The sequence below is a fragment of the Podarcis melisellensis genome, assembly GCF_964234715.1.
Source record: "Podarcis melisellensis genome assembly, chromosome: 3".
Classification (NCBI taxonomy): domain Eukaryota; kingdom Metazoa; phylum Chordata; class Lepidosauria; order Squamata; family Lacertidae; genus Podarcis; species Podarcis melisellensis.
Genome location: NC_138530.1, coordinates 5,092,976 through 5,109,792, shown reverse-complemented (window position 1 = coordinate 5,109,792; position 16,817 = coordinate 5,092,976). Strand labels below are relative to the sequence as shown.

At 46.9% G+C, this 16,817-nt stretch overlaps 1 protein-coding gene across 1 annotated transcript in view; it reads left to right on the top strand.

Annotated features, from left to right (window-relative positions):
• The window catches only part of PINX1 (PIN2 (TERF1) interacting telomerase inhibitor 1), a 49,025-nt gene extending 35,925 nt beyond the window's left edge, over window positions 1-13,100 (top strand). The window contains exon 7 of the mRNA XM_081904302.1: window positions 12,473-13,100. Coding sequence (XP_081760428.1) covers window positions 12,473-13,075 — 603 coding nt within the window. The 3' untranslated portion in view covers window positions 13,076-13,100. The remainder of the gene's footprint in view (window positions 1-12,472) is intronic.
• Window positions 13,101-16,817: the final 3,717 nt, after the last annotated feature.

Sequence of the window (16,817 nt, the reverse complement as noted above, 5' to 3'; positions counted from 1 at the left end):
GCCGCACCTGGGCACAAGGTGTCGGCTTGCAGGACAAAAGTTCAAAAGTTGGCCCAGGGATGGCATCGCCCTTGCAGAGTGCCCCGTGAGAACTCCATGTCCCAACATGCCCTTCTGTCTTGATCACGGGCAGCCGGCTTGGCTCAGATTTACGGCGCATTTCGTCGGGACCTGCCAGCTTCCCGGCCCAGCCGCACCTCCGTGCAAACACGGAGCCAGGAGCTGCAACTTGGTTTTGGCAAGGGACACCTGCGGTGGCCTTTTTGCCCCTTTGGGACAGAAAATACAAATTGAGAACAGAATGTTATAACAGCTCAAGGTGCTTGTCGTTCTTATAGCTGCTTAAGTCTGTCCCGTAACGCTGATCTACGGCCCCGTCCCGGGGACTTCCGAGCAACACGCATGAGCAGCTCGACGCAATTCACTGCCACGAAACGTGGTTGAGCTTGGAGAGGGCATAAGACAGTTGGGGACCTTGTGGCAGGTCTCTGGATGGTGTGAACGCCAGACCTGCAAGGATTTCTGATGCCCAGTTGTTTATCGGGGACACCAGCAATATGACAGAGTTTTCACACCACAGTAAACTCTAATAAATGGCTTGTGGTGAATGCGCAAGAGCTATTTTTCCTAGCCATCAGGAGCAATGAGCCAGTTGCAGTTACAATTATCTCCAAACCGGGGGTTGTGGTTTGTTTCGCTTCACGCCAGCTGCGATGTTGAGACAAAGTGTGTACTAGGCTTAGCAGTCCTGGGTTTCTCTGAGCCAAGGGCCAAGCCAAGGAGGGGGAACATCAGTCGCCCTCCAGATGTTGTGGAACTATAGCTGCCACTGGCTGTAGCCAGCATGGCTGATGATCAGCAAGAACTGGAATTGAGGTCCAGCATTAGGATGTGTCAATTTAGGGAGTGAAACTTAATTTTTGCAAATTTCTTCAGCGAGGGGTTTTAAAAATACGTTTTTGGGGTGTGAGGAATTTGGACTTGCTATGATTTTTGTAACAGGACAACATTTAGCTTGGTAAGTCAATGTTTGGTGAAGAAGCACATAAAGTCCTTTCGGAAAACCAAAGAATTTTAATTTTACCTTCTGAAAGTGTCAAGAGCCCTGCAAAAGAAGGAAAACCACACACCCAGCAGATCTGGAGGAGCAGTTGGCTCCTTACCTCTCTCGCCCTGACCTAGCCACTGTGATCCATGCGACGGTCACCTCCAGATTGGATTATTGTAACTCGCTCTACGTGGGGCTGCCCTTGAGACTGACCCAGAAACTCCAGCGGGTGCAGAATGCTGCAGCGAGACTCCTTACGGGGTCTTCGCTGCGAGACCACATTCACCCGGTGCTATACCAGCTGCACTGGCTCCCGGTGGAGTACAGGATCAGGTTTAAGGTGCTGGTTTTAACCTTTAAAGCCCTATACGGCCTAGGACCCTCGTACCTACGGGACCGCCTCTCCTGCCCCACAGAGAAACCTACGGTCTGCAAATAAAAACATCTTGAAGGTCCCAGGCCACAGAGAAGTTAGGCTGGCCTCAACTAGAGCCAGGGCTTTTTCGGCTGTGGCCCCGATCTGGTGGAACGCTCTGTCACTCGAGACTAGGGCCCTGCGGGACTTGACATCTTTCCGCAGGGCCTGCAAGACAGAGCTGTTCCACCTGGCCTTTGGCCAGGGCACAGCCTGACTCCCTCCCTCGGCAATCTTCGTGGAGCTCTGGCACAATGGTTGCCAGTGGCTTGATTTGAATCAATTTTATAATGAATGATTTTAGAGTGTTGTTTGTGCTATACTTTTGTACCGTTTATTGTTGTTAGCCGCCCTGAGCCCGGCTTCGGCTGGGGAGGGCGGGATATAAATAAATTTTATTATTATTATTATTATTATTATTATTATTATTATTATTATTATTATTATTATCTGGCTTACAATATTTTGAAGCAGGTGAAGTAATGTGCATTACCATCTAAAGCAGTTGTTCTCAAACATTTTTTCCTCTGGGCCACACTTTAAGAATAAAAATTGGCTCACGCCAGACCAATTTTTTTGGAAAGCGAAAAAGAACAGCTCCTGGCAGTGCTTGATTTTATACACAGAATACAACTACTTTATAAATATGATTGTGGGACATGCAGAAAGTATAAAACAACGCAGCTACCTAAGAACCTGAATCCGGCCTAAAATATAAACGAGCCTCTTACATATGTACCTTAAGTATGTATACGAACTCAGCGAGAGGTGTGAGCTTGCTTTCACCGTGTAATCTCATTTATGTTAGGTCTAATTTGAGACAAACGAACTCTCGTTTCCTTATCAACACAAAGAAGCCTTTCTCTTTTCTGATCTTTCATGCTTATCAGAGTTGAAAATCCCAGCGCACAACAACAGGTCATGGAAAAGTAAGGAAGAATAGGCAGTGCTCTTGAAGAGAGGCTTGAGTACTGCTTCTGGTTGTATATCCCCCCAAAATTACAGTGGTACCTCAGGTTACAGACGCTTCAGGTTACAGACTCAGCTAACCCAGAAATAGTACCTCGGGTTAAGAACTTTGCTTCAGGATGAGAACAGAAATTGCGCAGCAGCAGCGGGAGGCCCCATTAGCTAAAGTGGTACCTCAGGTTAAGAACAGTTTCAGGTTAAGAACGGACCTCCAGAACGAATTGAGTTCTTAACCCGAGGTACCACTGTATTTTGATACTATACTACTCCATTGATTGTCCTTGAATCTTCCCGCCGGTCCTGTCACCTTCTCCTGAAGAGAGGTGGGCCTCTGGAAGACCACCGCACCCAGAGTTTAAGGTAGCCTTTCCCAACTTGGTGCCCTCCAAAACATTTTGGACTTCAGCATGCATTGGTCCCAGCTGGCAGGTGAGATGCTGGTGGAGGTACATTACAACCGCATCTTACATATGTTCCGGGATATACACAACCGCCTGCCTCGCTTGGGATTTAACTTGTGAGATTTCAACCAGCCAGATGCCAGGGACTGAACTGAGGAGGGATGCTGGCTTGCAGAGTTCACAGGCTGCAAAGGGTAAAACCTGGGAAATATTGGGGGAGCAAGGAGAGAAGCAGGAAGAAGAAGCACCGGGGGGGGGGGGAGTGAGCTTGCAGACTCAGTGTCTCTGAAGAGCATTCCTGAACCCCTCTCTCCCAGAACTAGGCGGGCACTGAGGGTGATGGAACAGAAAATTCAGAGGCAGAAAGCTCAGTTCAGCCGGCGCAGGAATGACGTAGAACAAGGGTAGGCAACCTAAGGTCCGTTGGCCGGATCTGGCCCAATCGCCTTTTCAATCCGGCCTGCGGACGGTCCGGGAATCAGCGTGTTTTTACATGAGTAAAACGTGTCCTTTTATTTAAAATGCATCTCTGAGTTATTTGTGGGGCCTGCCTGGTGTTTTTACATGTGTAGAATGTGTGCTTTTATTTAAAATGCATCTCTGAGTTATTTGTGGGGCATAGGAACTTGTTCATTTCCCCCCCAAAATATAGTCCGGCCCCCCAAATGGTCTAAGGGATGGTGGACCGGCCCACAGCTGAAAAAGGTTGCTGACCCCTGACGTAGAATAAGGGAGACAGAGGGGGGTTGGGCTTTACTTGGAGCAATGCCATTATTTAATAGAGACAGTGTTCCTTTGTCTCTCTCTCTGTGAATACTGAATACCGTATTTGTTGCTCTATAACAGTGTTTCCCAACCTTGGGCCTCCAGCTGTTTTTGAACTACAATTCCCATCATCCCTGACCACTGGTCTTGCTAGCTAGGGATGATGGGAGTTGTAGGCCAAAAACATCTGGAGGCCCAAGGTTGGGAAACACTGCTCTATAAGACTCACTTTTTCCCTCCTAAAAAGTAAGGGGAAATGTGTGTGCGTCTTATGGAGCGAATGCAGGCTGCGCAGCTATCCCAGAAGCCAGAACAGCAGGAGGGATTGCTGCCTTCTCTGTGCAGCGATCTCCTCTTGCTGTTCTGGCTTCTGAGATTCAGAATTATTTTTTTCTTGTTTTCCTCCTCCAAAAACTAGGTGCGTCTTGTGGTCTGGTGCGTCTTATAGAGTGAAAAATACGGTAAATTACGTGGTGTGGGTTAAACCACAGAGCCTGGGAGTTGCCAATCAGACTTGCCGGTTCAAATCCCCACGATGGGGTGAGCTCCCATTGTTTGGTCCCTGCTCCTGCCAACCTAGCAGTTCAAAAGCACGTCAAAGTGCAAGTAGATAAATAGGTACCGCTCCGGCGGGAAGGTAAACGGCGTTTCCGAGCACTGCTCTGGTTTTGCCAGAAGCGGCTTAGTCATGCTGGCCACAGGACCCGGAAGCTGTACGCCAGCTCCCTCGGCCAGTAAAGCGAGATGAGCGCCGCAACCCCAGAGTCGGCCACGACTGGACCTAATGGTCAGGGGTCCCTTTACCTTTTAAGAACTCTTTTTGGTTATCTGTTTGCTTGCAAAGGGGAAGGGATTGTAATTCCCTGAAGCCTTGACACCAGGCTCCCATATGGTTGAAATCATGCAGGCTAAATGCCTGTGAGATGCAATGTTACTGTACGGGCACAGGAGGTGCCCATGGGTGCCGTGTTGGTGACCCCGATTAGGAGGTCCCAACCTGGAGACCAGAGCTATAAGGAATTCAGGGCTACTGTCCGTAATCTAGTTGCTGCCACACAACTGTTCTGCCACAAGGACGAACTGAAAGCTAACCCCCACCCCCTGGGCAAGTTCTTAGCTCCCCAGGCTTTGCATCTGAACTTCCTTTGACACCGGGTTGCAAAAAACAAGGGCTCTGCCAACGTATTCCTGGGTGAGCAACGGGCTGCGGGGAAGCCTCCGGGCTTTTCTCATAATCCCCGCTTCTCTCCCGATTCGGGATTCCAGCAAAACAGGAAATGCCTGTTGCTTCCACCCTCCTGACAGGATTGATCGGGTTGTGCAGAGTTAATTAATTCTACCAGCTACCCCACCCCACCCCCCGCTCCCAATTAACAAATCTTATTTTATTTCATGATGAACCAGATTATTTGTTGTTCTCCCTTGAAGCTTCTTTTTTCCAAAATGTAATAAAACGTTTGGCACATATACAGAACAAGGCTGCTAAAAGATTGTGAATCTTCTTTTGCACATATTTATAACATGAAATAAAAGTGGAAAGGGGTATCTAGAGCTAAACATAGAGGAACAAATTTGCCTACGGAGATTGAAGATAATAAATTAACATCACAAGTTTCCAAATAACACAAATGGGTTTACATTATCCTGTACCTTACCACTCCAGTACATTAAAAAAAAAATACTCCGTTTCTTAATCAATGCATTATTCTTGTTGCCTTTCCTATGTTTAACCACGCATACGACGTCCCTGATTTTAGTTATTCATTCTTTCGAGGATGCTGTTCTCAGTCCCCAAATAATAACGCTGGCAGCAGTTAAGAGATGTTGCGTTAATTCCCATTGATGTCCCCCAGCCTCCCATTTGCCTCAATAAATAACTAAACGAATCGCCTTTCTCCCGTCTCCCTTCCCCGCCCTTCCCAAAGGGTAACCAACCAAAGTTCCCAGAGCTGCCAATTATTCCCAATTTCAAAAGCCTAGTACATGGTTTCCTCATCTCTCAGAAGCCAAGCCCTTCGCTTGTTGACACAGCTTCCTCCTATAATCTCCGCTGGAATCCTTTTCCGTCTTCAGGGTTTTTCCAGGCTCCTGATGGCATCATTTTTTCCAACAGTCTTATCTTAGCCATCTCCTTTAACACCCCATTCTTTTTCTTAAAAAATAAATAAATATTAGTTTTACAATTTAATATTCCACACATTTATCATATAAAAGAGAAATAATTAAAGAATCTAAATATCCCCCTACCCTATGACTTCCCTCAACTTCCCCTTCCGGTTCATTAAATGTTTACTACTTCTGCTTAATTTGTTTTCCACTATTTCGTTAATCTTTTAATTAAATGCTCTTACGCTATATTCTTATTATTTTTTTAATACCATATTTTCTTTCCAATTATGTCTTACACTTAATTAATTTCCTAATTGTTGTTTCTTAATCTTTAGATTTGTTTCCTTAATTGTGTTTACTCAAATCCTGCCAATGAGTCCATTTCTTTACAGTATTTCTGTAGATACAGCATAAACGGTTCCCAATCGTCTCTATTGTCATTTATCTCTTATGTCTTCCCATGAGTTTCGCCATTTCTGCATATTCCATAAGTTTAACTTGCCATTTTTCTTTCGTTGGTATCTTGTCGTCTTTCCGTTTTTTAACACCCCATTCTTAATCCACCCGACTGGGGGCCTGTTAGTGCAGATTTCTTTTTTCTTTCTTTTTTACTTTTAATTCTGATTTTTCCTTACTCTCCACCCCATTTCCTCAAGCCTTTGTTCTCCCTTCCAAATCCCCACTGGTTACTTGGCCAAACCTTGTGGACAGAACAGTCTGCAAATCGAAACACTCAGCTGCCTAACAGCTTCATCAGAGGCTGCCATTTGCTGCTGGAGAAAACCGAGAATTGCTATTGCTCCCTCTCCATTCATGAAATACCTTGCTTGTCTTGTCAGCAGACCAGCCAGAGGGACGGTTGCCTATAAGCATGTGCAGAAGGCTCTCACCACTGAGTCCCCATTGTTGGCCTCAGTTCAATTGAGACTTGGCAAATCACTCTTGCGGACGATTGATTGATTGCAATTATAACCACCTTTTTTTCTCCAAGCAGCTCAATGTGTTTTTCTCCCACTCCTCGTTTTAATCCTCATTTTAACAGCCCTGTTGCAGGGATTAAAATTTCACGAGGACGGGTTTCCCTTGGCTTTTTCGTTTATCCCTCACCAGGACAACTTCCTGTTCAGTTTTCATTTTTTTGAGAGGTGTGTTATCCGAAACTTTACCTTGACATTCCGAATCTTAAAACTGGGAGACTTAAAGATTAAGGCAATAATGACTTCAAAAAGGATTGGGAACCTTTTAAGATATATATATACAGAAACAATACATTGACATGAACTCACTTGCAGTAGACAAATACAAATAGTAAATACAAACTAAGAGACTAAGTACAGATTAAGAAATAAGTCTATTTTATCATAGAAGGGATACAAAACTATATGCAGAACAAAAATAATACACTCTAAACCAGAAAGGGAAGTTGGGGGGGTATATTGAGTATGTAAAATGTAATTTGAGTTTCTTGAACATTTTAAAATTTGTTTAAAAAAACCTTAATAAAAGTTATTTTAAAAAATAAATTTCAAAACCAAATTGTTGGATTTTTTTTAACTCTGCACTGTTGCGCACAGATTACTCATCCTCCTTGGGGAAAGATGACGATTCCCCATGCTCAGTCAGGCTTTGACTTGATCCGTTTGGCTGTGGGTCAAGACAAAAGAGATCTTTGGATGGGCGGGATAGGCCTCTTCATCTTTCTGCCTCGTCATAAAACAGGCCCTTCCATCCTTGGCTCCAGGTGTGCATAAGCGTCTTTGGCCATCATCTCTCTTGCTTACGCCTCAACATATTTCTCTGTCTTTAGGATCCCAAACAGCTACCGTGTCAGGAAATATTTCTTAAAGCGTGCGTCTCGTGTTAGCCAAATCGCCCGTTCGCAAAGGAGGCTTCCGACTTTCTGTCACGTCGCTGCCATTAGGTGTAATTGGGTCACCTTCGCACGCTGTCAAATGCCAAGACGCACATCGGACTCACTTGTCCTCAGAGGAGACATGCCCAGAACTGTGACTCATTCAGAAACACACTGTGTAGACTCCTTTGAGCAGGCTGCCTAAGAGAGGCAGTGTGATTAATTTGTTTTTGGGTTTTTTTCCATTTGGGGAGCTGTAGTAAGTAAGCAATGATTTGAAGTATATATTTTTCCTGATTAAATTCATGCCCTGTCTTTCCTCGCAAAGGAGCCCAGGACAGCAAATAACGAATGATAATAAAGACATATTTAAAACTCCTTAGAAACAATTCTGATACAGATGCAAACTTCTAAAGATCTCAACTTACTATTGTTATTCTTACTTATTAATTTATACGGTGGTACCTCTGGTGTGTGGGTCGCGATTTGCCGCGTCTGTGCATGTGCGTGACCTCATTTTTGAGCATCTGCGCATGCGCGAGCGGCGAAACCTGGAAGTAACATGTTCCGTTACTTCTGGGTCGCCACGGAGCGCAACCCAAAAACGCTGCACCCCTTTGTAAGTCACTTTGGGACTTTTTACACAGCAGACTGCTAGTGAATTGAAATCATCATCAGATCATAAATCAACAGGCAGTACAGCAAAGGATTGGCACATAACCAGACCTGAGCGCTAATACCCTGAGACTGCCTGCGTGAAGTTTCCTCCAGCTCAAGGTGCTCCACCATTTTGTTCTCCGTTTCATCATCACAGCAACTCTCTGATGGGAAGAACCGTTGGGCAGTGGAACAGATGCCCTCGGAAGTCTGTGAATTCTCCTCTTCTGGAGGTTTTTAAGCAAAGGTTGGATAGCCATCTGTCGGGGATTCTTTCGCCATGATTCCTGCGCTGCCGGGGGTTAGACTAGACAGCCCTTGGGGTCCCTTCCAGCTCTTCATTTCTTGCCCAGCATCCAGCAGGTGCAGCCAATTTTCACCTGGCCAGCCTGCTTGGAAATAGCCATTTGCTGTACCTGCCTGGTTTCCATGGCTCCCTCGCAGGGAACCCTTCATGCGAGGCATTCCTGGCACTGCCCCGTCTTTTCCCAGATGATTGATGGTCTTCCACCAGTGTCCCCGAAACCGAACGTGCGAGTTTGTTTGGGGCCTGGCACTGCCTTTACCTGTCTCCATGCCCCGCTGCCTTCATGCTCAGTGGCCCGTGGTTATTAAAATTCCTGTTCGATACAGGGGCCTCTGGCAGGCTTCCCTCTCTTCCAGGCCTCGCCTCATTTCTCTGAGCTCCAGTCTTGTGGCCAGGCCAGGTCTGGCGTTGGCTCGAAGGGAGTTAAAAGCCCTGTGTTCCTGTCAAAAACTGTGCCCCGCGCACCTCCTTAGTGGTAATTAATGTGTCTCTGGCCAGATTTGCAAAGGCGGCTTTGGAAATGCATCTCGGCCTATACAGGTTGCTTACGTGTGTCAGAGCAGTCTGTGGAGGGAGCGATCGGCTAGAGTTGGCAAAGGGGTGGTGGAGACATTTGTCATTGTGTAAAGTGTGGCGTCGGAAGTGGTATGCAGTCAGAAGGAGAAGGGAGGGAGCCTTTCATAAAATCATAGACTTGTAGAGTTCGTAGGGACCTCCAAAAGTAATCTAGTCCAACCCCTGCAGTGCAGGAAGCACAGCTAAAGAACCCCTGACCAACCTCTGCTGAAAAACCTCCTTGGGAGGCAGCCCATTCCAGTGCTGAACAGCTCTTACTGTCAGAAAGTTCCCCCTAATGTTTAGTTGGAATCTCCCTTCTTGTAACTTGAAGCCATTGGTTCGAGAACGGCAGAAAACAAGCTTGCTCCATCTTCCGTGTGACAGCCCTTAAGATATTTGAAGATGGCTATAATAACTCCTCTCAGTCTCCTCCTAAACATACCCAGCTCCTTCAACTGTTCCTCATAAGGCTTGGTTTCCAGACCCTTGATCTTCTTGGTTGCCCTCCTCTGCACATGTTCCAGCTTGTCAACATTCATCCTAAATTGTATCGACTTTCAGAACCTCCGGGGCGTGGGTGGCACTGTGGGTTAAACCACAGAGCCTAGGGCTTGCCGATCAGAAGGTCGGCGGTTCACATCCCCACGACGGGGTGAGCTCCCGTTGCTCGGCCCCTGCTCCTGCCAACCTAGCAGTTCGAAAGCACATCAAAGTGCAAGTAGATAAATAAGTACCACTCCGGTGGGAAGGTAAACGGCGTTTCTGTGTGCTGCTCTGGTTCACCAGAAGTGGCTTAGTCATGCTGGCCACATGACCCGGAAGCTGTACACCGGCTCCCTCGGCCAATAAAGTGAGATGAGCACCGCAATCCCAGAGTCGTCCGCTACTGGACCTAATGGTCAGGGGTCCCTTTACCTTTACCTTCAGAACCTCAGAATGTTCCTGTACCTGGATCAGGCCAAAGGGGACCACATATCGCCCAGCATCTTGTTCTCACAACGGCCAACCAGAAGGCCATGAGCAGGATCTGGGTGCTTCATCGCTCTCCCTGCTTGTGGTTCACAGCAACTGGTATTCATAGATAATTGAATCATGGAATGGTAGCCCAACCCCCTGCAATGCTCCAACAATGGAGATAGTGCACAGATGTTGTAGCTAGTATCCTCCATGAATTTGTCTAAGCCTCTTTTATATCCATCCAAGATGGTGACCATCCATGCCTCTTCTCCCTCCCCACACATACTCTCAATGGCACATCTGCCCAGTAAGTACATGCCCCAGGATGCATTATCTCTTCACTGTATAAATTTATTAGTTTCCTTTAAAATTAAGCCAAACCCCTGCTCTGCCAAATGCAATTTTCCACTGCCTTTGGGCTCACAGGCCCTTGTCATATATATTGTTTTCCACGTTCACGTATGAGGCGTTATGCAGCCGTCTGCCCTCCTGGCACGGGACTTGGGAATTAGTGTCCTAATGACGGAGAATATGCAGATTTGCTTCGTTAGGAGCAGCTTCCTGCTAGACCTCCGCTCCAAATCCCAGTGCAACAAAAATAACATTGCACTTGAGATTCCAGGAGTGTTTCTTGGGGCACTTAAAAAAAACTCTGGCTCATACTCTCCTTTAGAAAAAGGAAAGATAGAAAAGATTTGCTTGGTCCCTGGGCTGGCCTGTGCCCAACTCTTAGGTGTATTTGTGTTCACAGGGCTTTGCCCCGTGAAACAAAAGCCTCTCGCAAGCCTTCACTAACTTGGTGCCTGTTTTGGGCTGAGCCTGATGGGATTTGTAGTCCAAAAGATCTGAAGGGCATCTGGTTGATGAAGGCAGAACGGTTATTTTACGAGATGGAAGATGGAGCAATCTTATTTTCTGCTGCTCCTATGTCCTTCACTGGAGGTTTTTAAAGAGAGGTTGGGTGGACCATCTGTCAGAGATTCCTTTTTCCAACGAAGGAGAGTCAACTCCAGAGCAGGAGAAAACAAGCTTGTTCCCTCTTCCATGTCACAGCCCTTCAGATATTTGCAGATATCTATCATTTCACCTCTCAGTCTCCTCTTACCCAGGTTAACATCCCCAACTCCCTAAGCCGTTCCTCATAAGTCAGTGAGATAGTGTGGATGTAGTATTTAAACAGATTTCTATTTCAATTCCAAATCAGTGTTCACCAATACGTCCTTCTGCTCTCCCCAGTCTTTTTACGTTAAGAGAGAGAGAGATAAAACTTGATTCGCATTACCCAATGGCCATAGCAACAGTAAAACATTACAGTATACGCAGAAAAGGAAATTTGATATAAAAGCACCTGAATCAGCAGTCAGTTAGTGGCCCTTGTTCTGATTGCCCTTGCTATGAACCTAGCCACCTTTGCTGTTATCTGCTCATTTTGATCTGATAGAAGAAAGGACATTGTGGCAGTGGCTGGGCGCCCTGGGATGGTGAGTACGAGTCGGGTGATGATCTCGTTCCTCAGGTCTTTGTAGAGAGTGCAAGAAAGGAGGACGTGTGCTGCTGTTTCAGTGCTACTATCTCCACAGGGGCAAAGACATTTCTCAGGCAGGATCTTTTGGAATCGACCCTCAAGAACCACAGATGGCAAAACACCCAGTCTTGCAAGTGTAAAAGCACGTCTGTATTTTGGGATAAGAAGTTTGTGCAGATATGGGGCCAGAGAATCAAAATGGAGAGGTGGAAAATGAACATACCAAGGGCAGAATTTCCTTATAGTGGCCAGGTTGTTCTGATGCTCGATATCTTTTAGACATTGACCAATTAGACTGTTTACTTTAGTGGGGCCCTTTTTATGTTAATATTTTACTGGAGCAGTAAGTCTGCCATCTTGGATTTAGCCTAAGCAGCCTGCTGAACTGAGAAAGCACTTTCATTATGTACAGCTCTGAGAAGGTTTTGTGCAGGGGATAATCATTAAGGGAGGTTTATATGAGGCTTACTAGTCTTAAAGAATTGTAGAGTTAAAAGGCACACCAAGGGTCATCTAGACCAACCCCCTACAATGCAGGAATCTCAGCTAAAGCATCCGTGACAGATGGCCATCCAAATCTCTGCTTAAAGACCTCCAAGGAAGGAGAGTCCACCACCTCTTGTGGTCGTCTGTTCCATTGTCGAACAGCTCTCACTGTCAGAAAGTTCTTCCTGATGTTGGGTCAGAATTTCCTTTCTTGTAAATTGAATCCATTGGTTCAGGTCCTGCCCTCTTGAGCAGCAGAAAACAAGCTTCTTCCATGTGACAGCCCTTGAGATCCATGAAGATGGATCATCTTCTCTCACATCTCAGCCTTCTCTTCTCCCGGCTAAACAATACCCAACTCCCTCAACTGTTGGAAGGCAGTTTGGCTCACTGACTTCATCTCTCTCCCCTTTCACTTTGCAGGCTGCAGAATCTCCAAAGGAGGACCAGAAAGAGGAGGAGGACCCATCAGACGAAGTGGATTCTGGCAACACCGTAACCAGTGCCCTTACCGTGCAGGAGTATTTTGCCAAGCGCATGGCCAAGCTGAAGAAAGCCCAGCGTGAGGATGACTTCAGGACAGCTGAGTCTCCTCCAGCGATGGCTGAGGAGTCGGAGTGTTTGGTAGCCCAGCCCATGAAAAGAAAGTACCCCAAGCATGGTTGTTCTGAAAGTGAGGATGGCCTTGAAGGAGCAGAGGCAAAATGCCCTAGGGATCTTGGCTCAAGTGAAGAAGGGGAGAAGCTCAACACCCAGAAGAAGAAGAAGAAGAGGAAGAAGAAGAAGAAGAAATCTAAGCACTCCAGTCCTGGCGGTGGCAGCCTTAGTTGCAACGGATCTCAAAATGGCGCCCAAGAGAAAGGAAGTTGTGGCTCAGGAACTTCCGATGCAGAAAGCAATGACTCAGAAGGGCCAAGTGGAAAGAGAAAGAACAAGGGCGAAAAGCTAGACAGGGATGCAGGGGCAGATGTCAAAAAATTGAAGAAGAAGAAGAAGAAGAGGAAGAAGGAGACACTCTCCAGTTAACAGTTAATACACTCTGCAGACTGTTGACCTGGTTGAATGGTTGGTTTTTGGTTGCCCTAATGTATTAGCCAGATGCCCCAATGTGCCCACATTCATACATAGAAGTAGGGAGATTATCTCTCCCTCTTTCTCACACATGCACAAACACAAACCATGCATTGAAGGAACACACCAAGAGTTCTCATGAAGCCACATACTGCCCACCCCCTTCTTCTGCCCTGCACAGTCACCTTGAATTTTCGGCAGGTGGGGGTGTGATAACTCCTCACCCTCTCAGGTTCGTTTAGCACAAAGGAGGGTCATCTGGACCCCCTGTGTTTTCTGAAGCAATCCTGGGCTCATATTCATAGTTCCTTCCAACCCCCCAAAACAAACACAAAATCACCAAAAGGAAGAGGACCTTCAATTTACCCTCCAAACAAGCCAGTTAAAGTCAGAGGAGGACTGTTTCTGGTTTTATTCCGGGCTCGCTTGATAACTTAAGAACTGAATCAGCAAGTATTCAACCCAGTTGCTCCAGAATCCACCTTTTTTTTAATGCAGGGGGGGATTTTGGTGAATTGAATGATTTAACAAGAAACTCCTGGGAAAGAACATCAGTAGTACCCTGATTTCCACATGTTGGCAAATAAGTGATGGGATCAATACAGGTGGTTGTCTTTGGCACACCTGTCCTGCCAGTGGGTGCTGCAGGGGGTCACCTACCTGGGCAAGGTGGTGGTCCCCGTCTTCTCAGTGGACCAACAGTAACACCCCAGACAGCACCAGGTGACTGGATGTTTCCACCATTTGCATTTTCCCACAATGCCCCTGGAGGTACACTGCCTCCAGGGGAATTGTGGGGAATTGCGACAGAGGCTAGACCCAGCTCTTTGGAACCACAATCTTTTTTTAACGGAGCCCCAAGGCAGCCATCGCCACTGGGCTCTGCCAGGGTACTGGTACCCCAACTTTGTGCCCTCCAAATGTTTTGGACTATAACGTCCATCGGCACAGCCATGTGACACGGCAGTGCTGGCAGGGTCTGATGGGATTTGTAGTTCTGGAGGACACCAGATTAGAGAAAGGTGACCTTGGCTCTTTGATTCTCAACACCTGCCATCACTACAGAGCACACTAGGATTGTGTGTTCTGTTTCCTTTCAACACTCCTCCCAGCCTTTTCTCTTAATTATGAAATACCTTGATTTATGATGCTTGGGTTGGCTTTTCCGGCTTGCGTAAGGACTCGCCATGATATAGGATGCCATACTCATTTGCTGCCACGTTGGCAGAAACCAATCACCCTACCAGGCTTTGGGGAAATGATGTGATGGCTAACCTAGGCGGCCTCTGTAACAGAGCCCCAAAGAAATGTCCCTGCAGAGATTGGACGGGGTGGGGTATCTGTTAATTAGTGGTTTGCAAGAAATCAAAAACCTGCATTCCTTAGGTTTTGTTGGCACACTTCAAAAGAGCACCAGGCCTTGAGTGCAGGCAATGAATCACTGCTAGCAAAACTCTGCATCGCTGCCTATTAATGCGTGAATCCAAAGACGCCCTTCAGCCTTGGTTGCTAACTCTAGATTGCCTGTTTGGGTAGTTGTGGGTTTCGGGCTCCCTTGCGAGCCTTCCGAAGAATGAAATGAAGCTTTGGGACGGAGGCCTTCTCCAATGGAATTTGGTGTGTGTTGGGTTGTTGTTGTTTTTTTAAGAAATAAAATCTCCCCCGTCTACACTTTGATCTCTGTTTTGGTGTGTCTGCGAAGCTTCACACGCAAAATGCAATTATTTTAACAAAGGGGAGCGCCAATCTCGGTGGAAAATCAGGTGCGAGACCAACACGGTAAACAGATAGAGCAAACGGGGTGTGTAAGAAGCCTGTGGCTGGTTTGGAAATGATCGGAAGATCACCGTATTACTCATAATCCCTGCACACGCATGAGTACAGTCTGCTCTTTCGCTTTGGCGCATGAGATCGTAGCATTGCGGAGTTGGAAAGGACGTTGAGGATCACGAAGTCCCAACTCCCTGCAATGTAGGAATCTTTTGCCCAACATGCAACCCACGACCCACATGCAACCCACCAGATTAAGAGTCTCATGCTCTAACCAACCAAGCTATTCCAGCTGTTAAAATACTTTCCTCCCTCACATCCCATGTTCATCACTGTTTCCTATCTGCTGCTTCCCTCTCGAGCAGCCCAAATACAATTTTGCTGTGGCCCGTCATGCATACCCAGGGATCCCCAAGGTTCCCTAGGAATCAAAATTGTTCCTGCCGTGGCTTCCACAACCTGGTGCTCTCCAGAAGTTTTGAACTCCCATCAGCTTTTGCCACCACGCTCCCTCCTGCCCCCTTTTGTTTTGAATTTTAACAGGGAGAAATGTAAAGTATTGCACTTGGGCAAAAAAAATGAGAGGCACATATACAAGATGGGTGACACCTGGCTTGAGAGCAGTACATGTGAAAAGGATCTAGGAGTCTTGGTTGACCACAAACTTGACATGAGCCAACAGTGTGACGCGGCAGCTAAAAAAGCCAATGCAATTCTGGGCTGCATCAATAGGAGTATAGCATCTAGATCAAGGGAAGTAACAGTGCCACTGTATTCTGCTCTGGTCAGACCTCACCTGGAGTACTGTGTCCAGTTCTGGGCACCACAGTTCAAGAAGGACACTGACAAACTGGAATGTGTCCAGAGGAGGGCAACCAAAATGGTCAAAGGCCTGGAAACGATGCCTTATGAGGAACGGCTAAGGGAGCTGGGCATGTTTAGCCTGGAGAAGAGGAGGTTAAGGGGTGATATGATAGCCATGTTCAAATATATAAAAGGATGTCACATAGGGGAGGGACAAAGGTTGTTTTCTGCTGCTCCAGAGAAGCGGACACGGAGCAATAGATCCAAACTACAAGAAAGGAGATTCCACCAAAAGATTAGGAAGAACTTCCTGACAGTAAGAGCTGTTGGACAGTGGAATTTGCTGCCAAGGAGTGTGGTGGAGTCTCCTTCTTTGGAGGTCTTTAAGCAGAGGCTTGACAACCATATGTCAGGAGTGCTCTGATGGTGTTTCCTGCTTGGCAGGGGGTTGGACTCGATGGCCCTTGTGGTCTCTTCCAACTCTATGATTCTTACTAGGCCAGTGCTTGCCACCTCCAATTTATATAAGCTTGTACCCAAAGCAATTTTGTTTTGTTTTTAATCTGCGTACCTTTTCAGCACGTCAGAAAAGTTCATTGGCTAGATAGCTCCATTAGTTAGACTATGGTGCTGATAAGGGCAAGGTTGCAGGTTCGATCCCGGGATGAGAAAGCTGTATATTCCTGCATTGCAGCTGGTTGGACTAACTGATCCTCTTAGAGTCCAACTCTACAATTCTGTGAATTCCAGTCAATTGATCCAATGCTCAGTCCATTTAAAAGGGACGCAGGTGGCGCTGTGGGTTAAAGCCTCAGCGCCTAGGACTTGCCGATCGAAAGGTCGGCGGTTCGAATCCCTGCGGCGGGGTGCGCTCCCGCTGCTCGGTCCCAGCGCCTGCCAACCTAGCAGTTCGAAAGCACCTCTGGGTGCAAGTAGATAAATAGGGACCGCTTACCAGCGGGAAGGTAAACGGCGTTTCACCAGAGCAGCGATGTCACGCTGGCCACGTGACCCGGAAGTGTCCCCGGACAGCGCTGGCCCCTGGCCTCTTAAGTGAGATGGGCGCACAACCCCAGAGTCTGTCAAGACTGGCCCGTACGGGCAGGGGTACCTTTACCTTTAC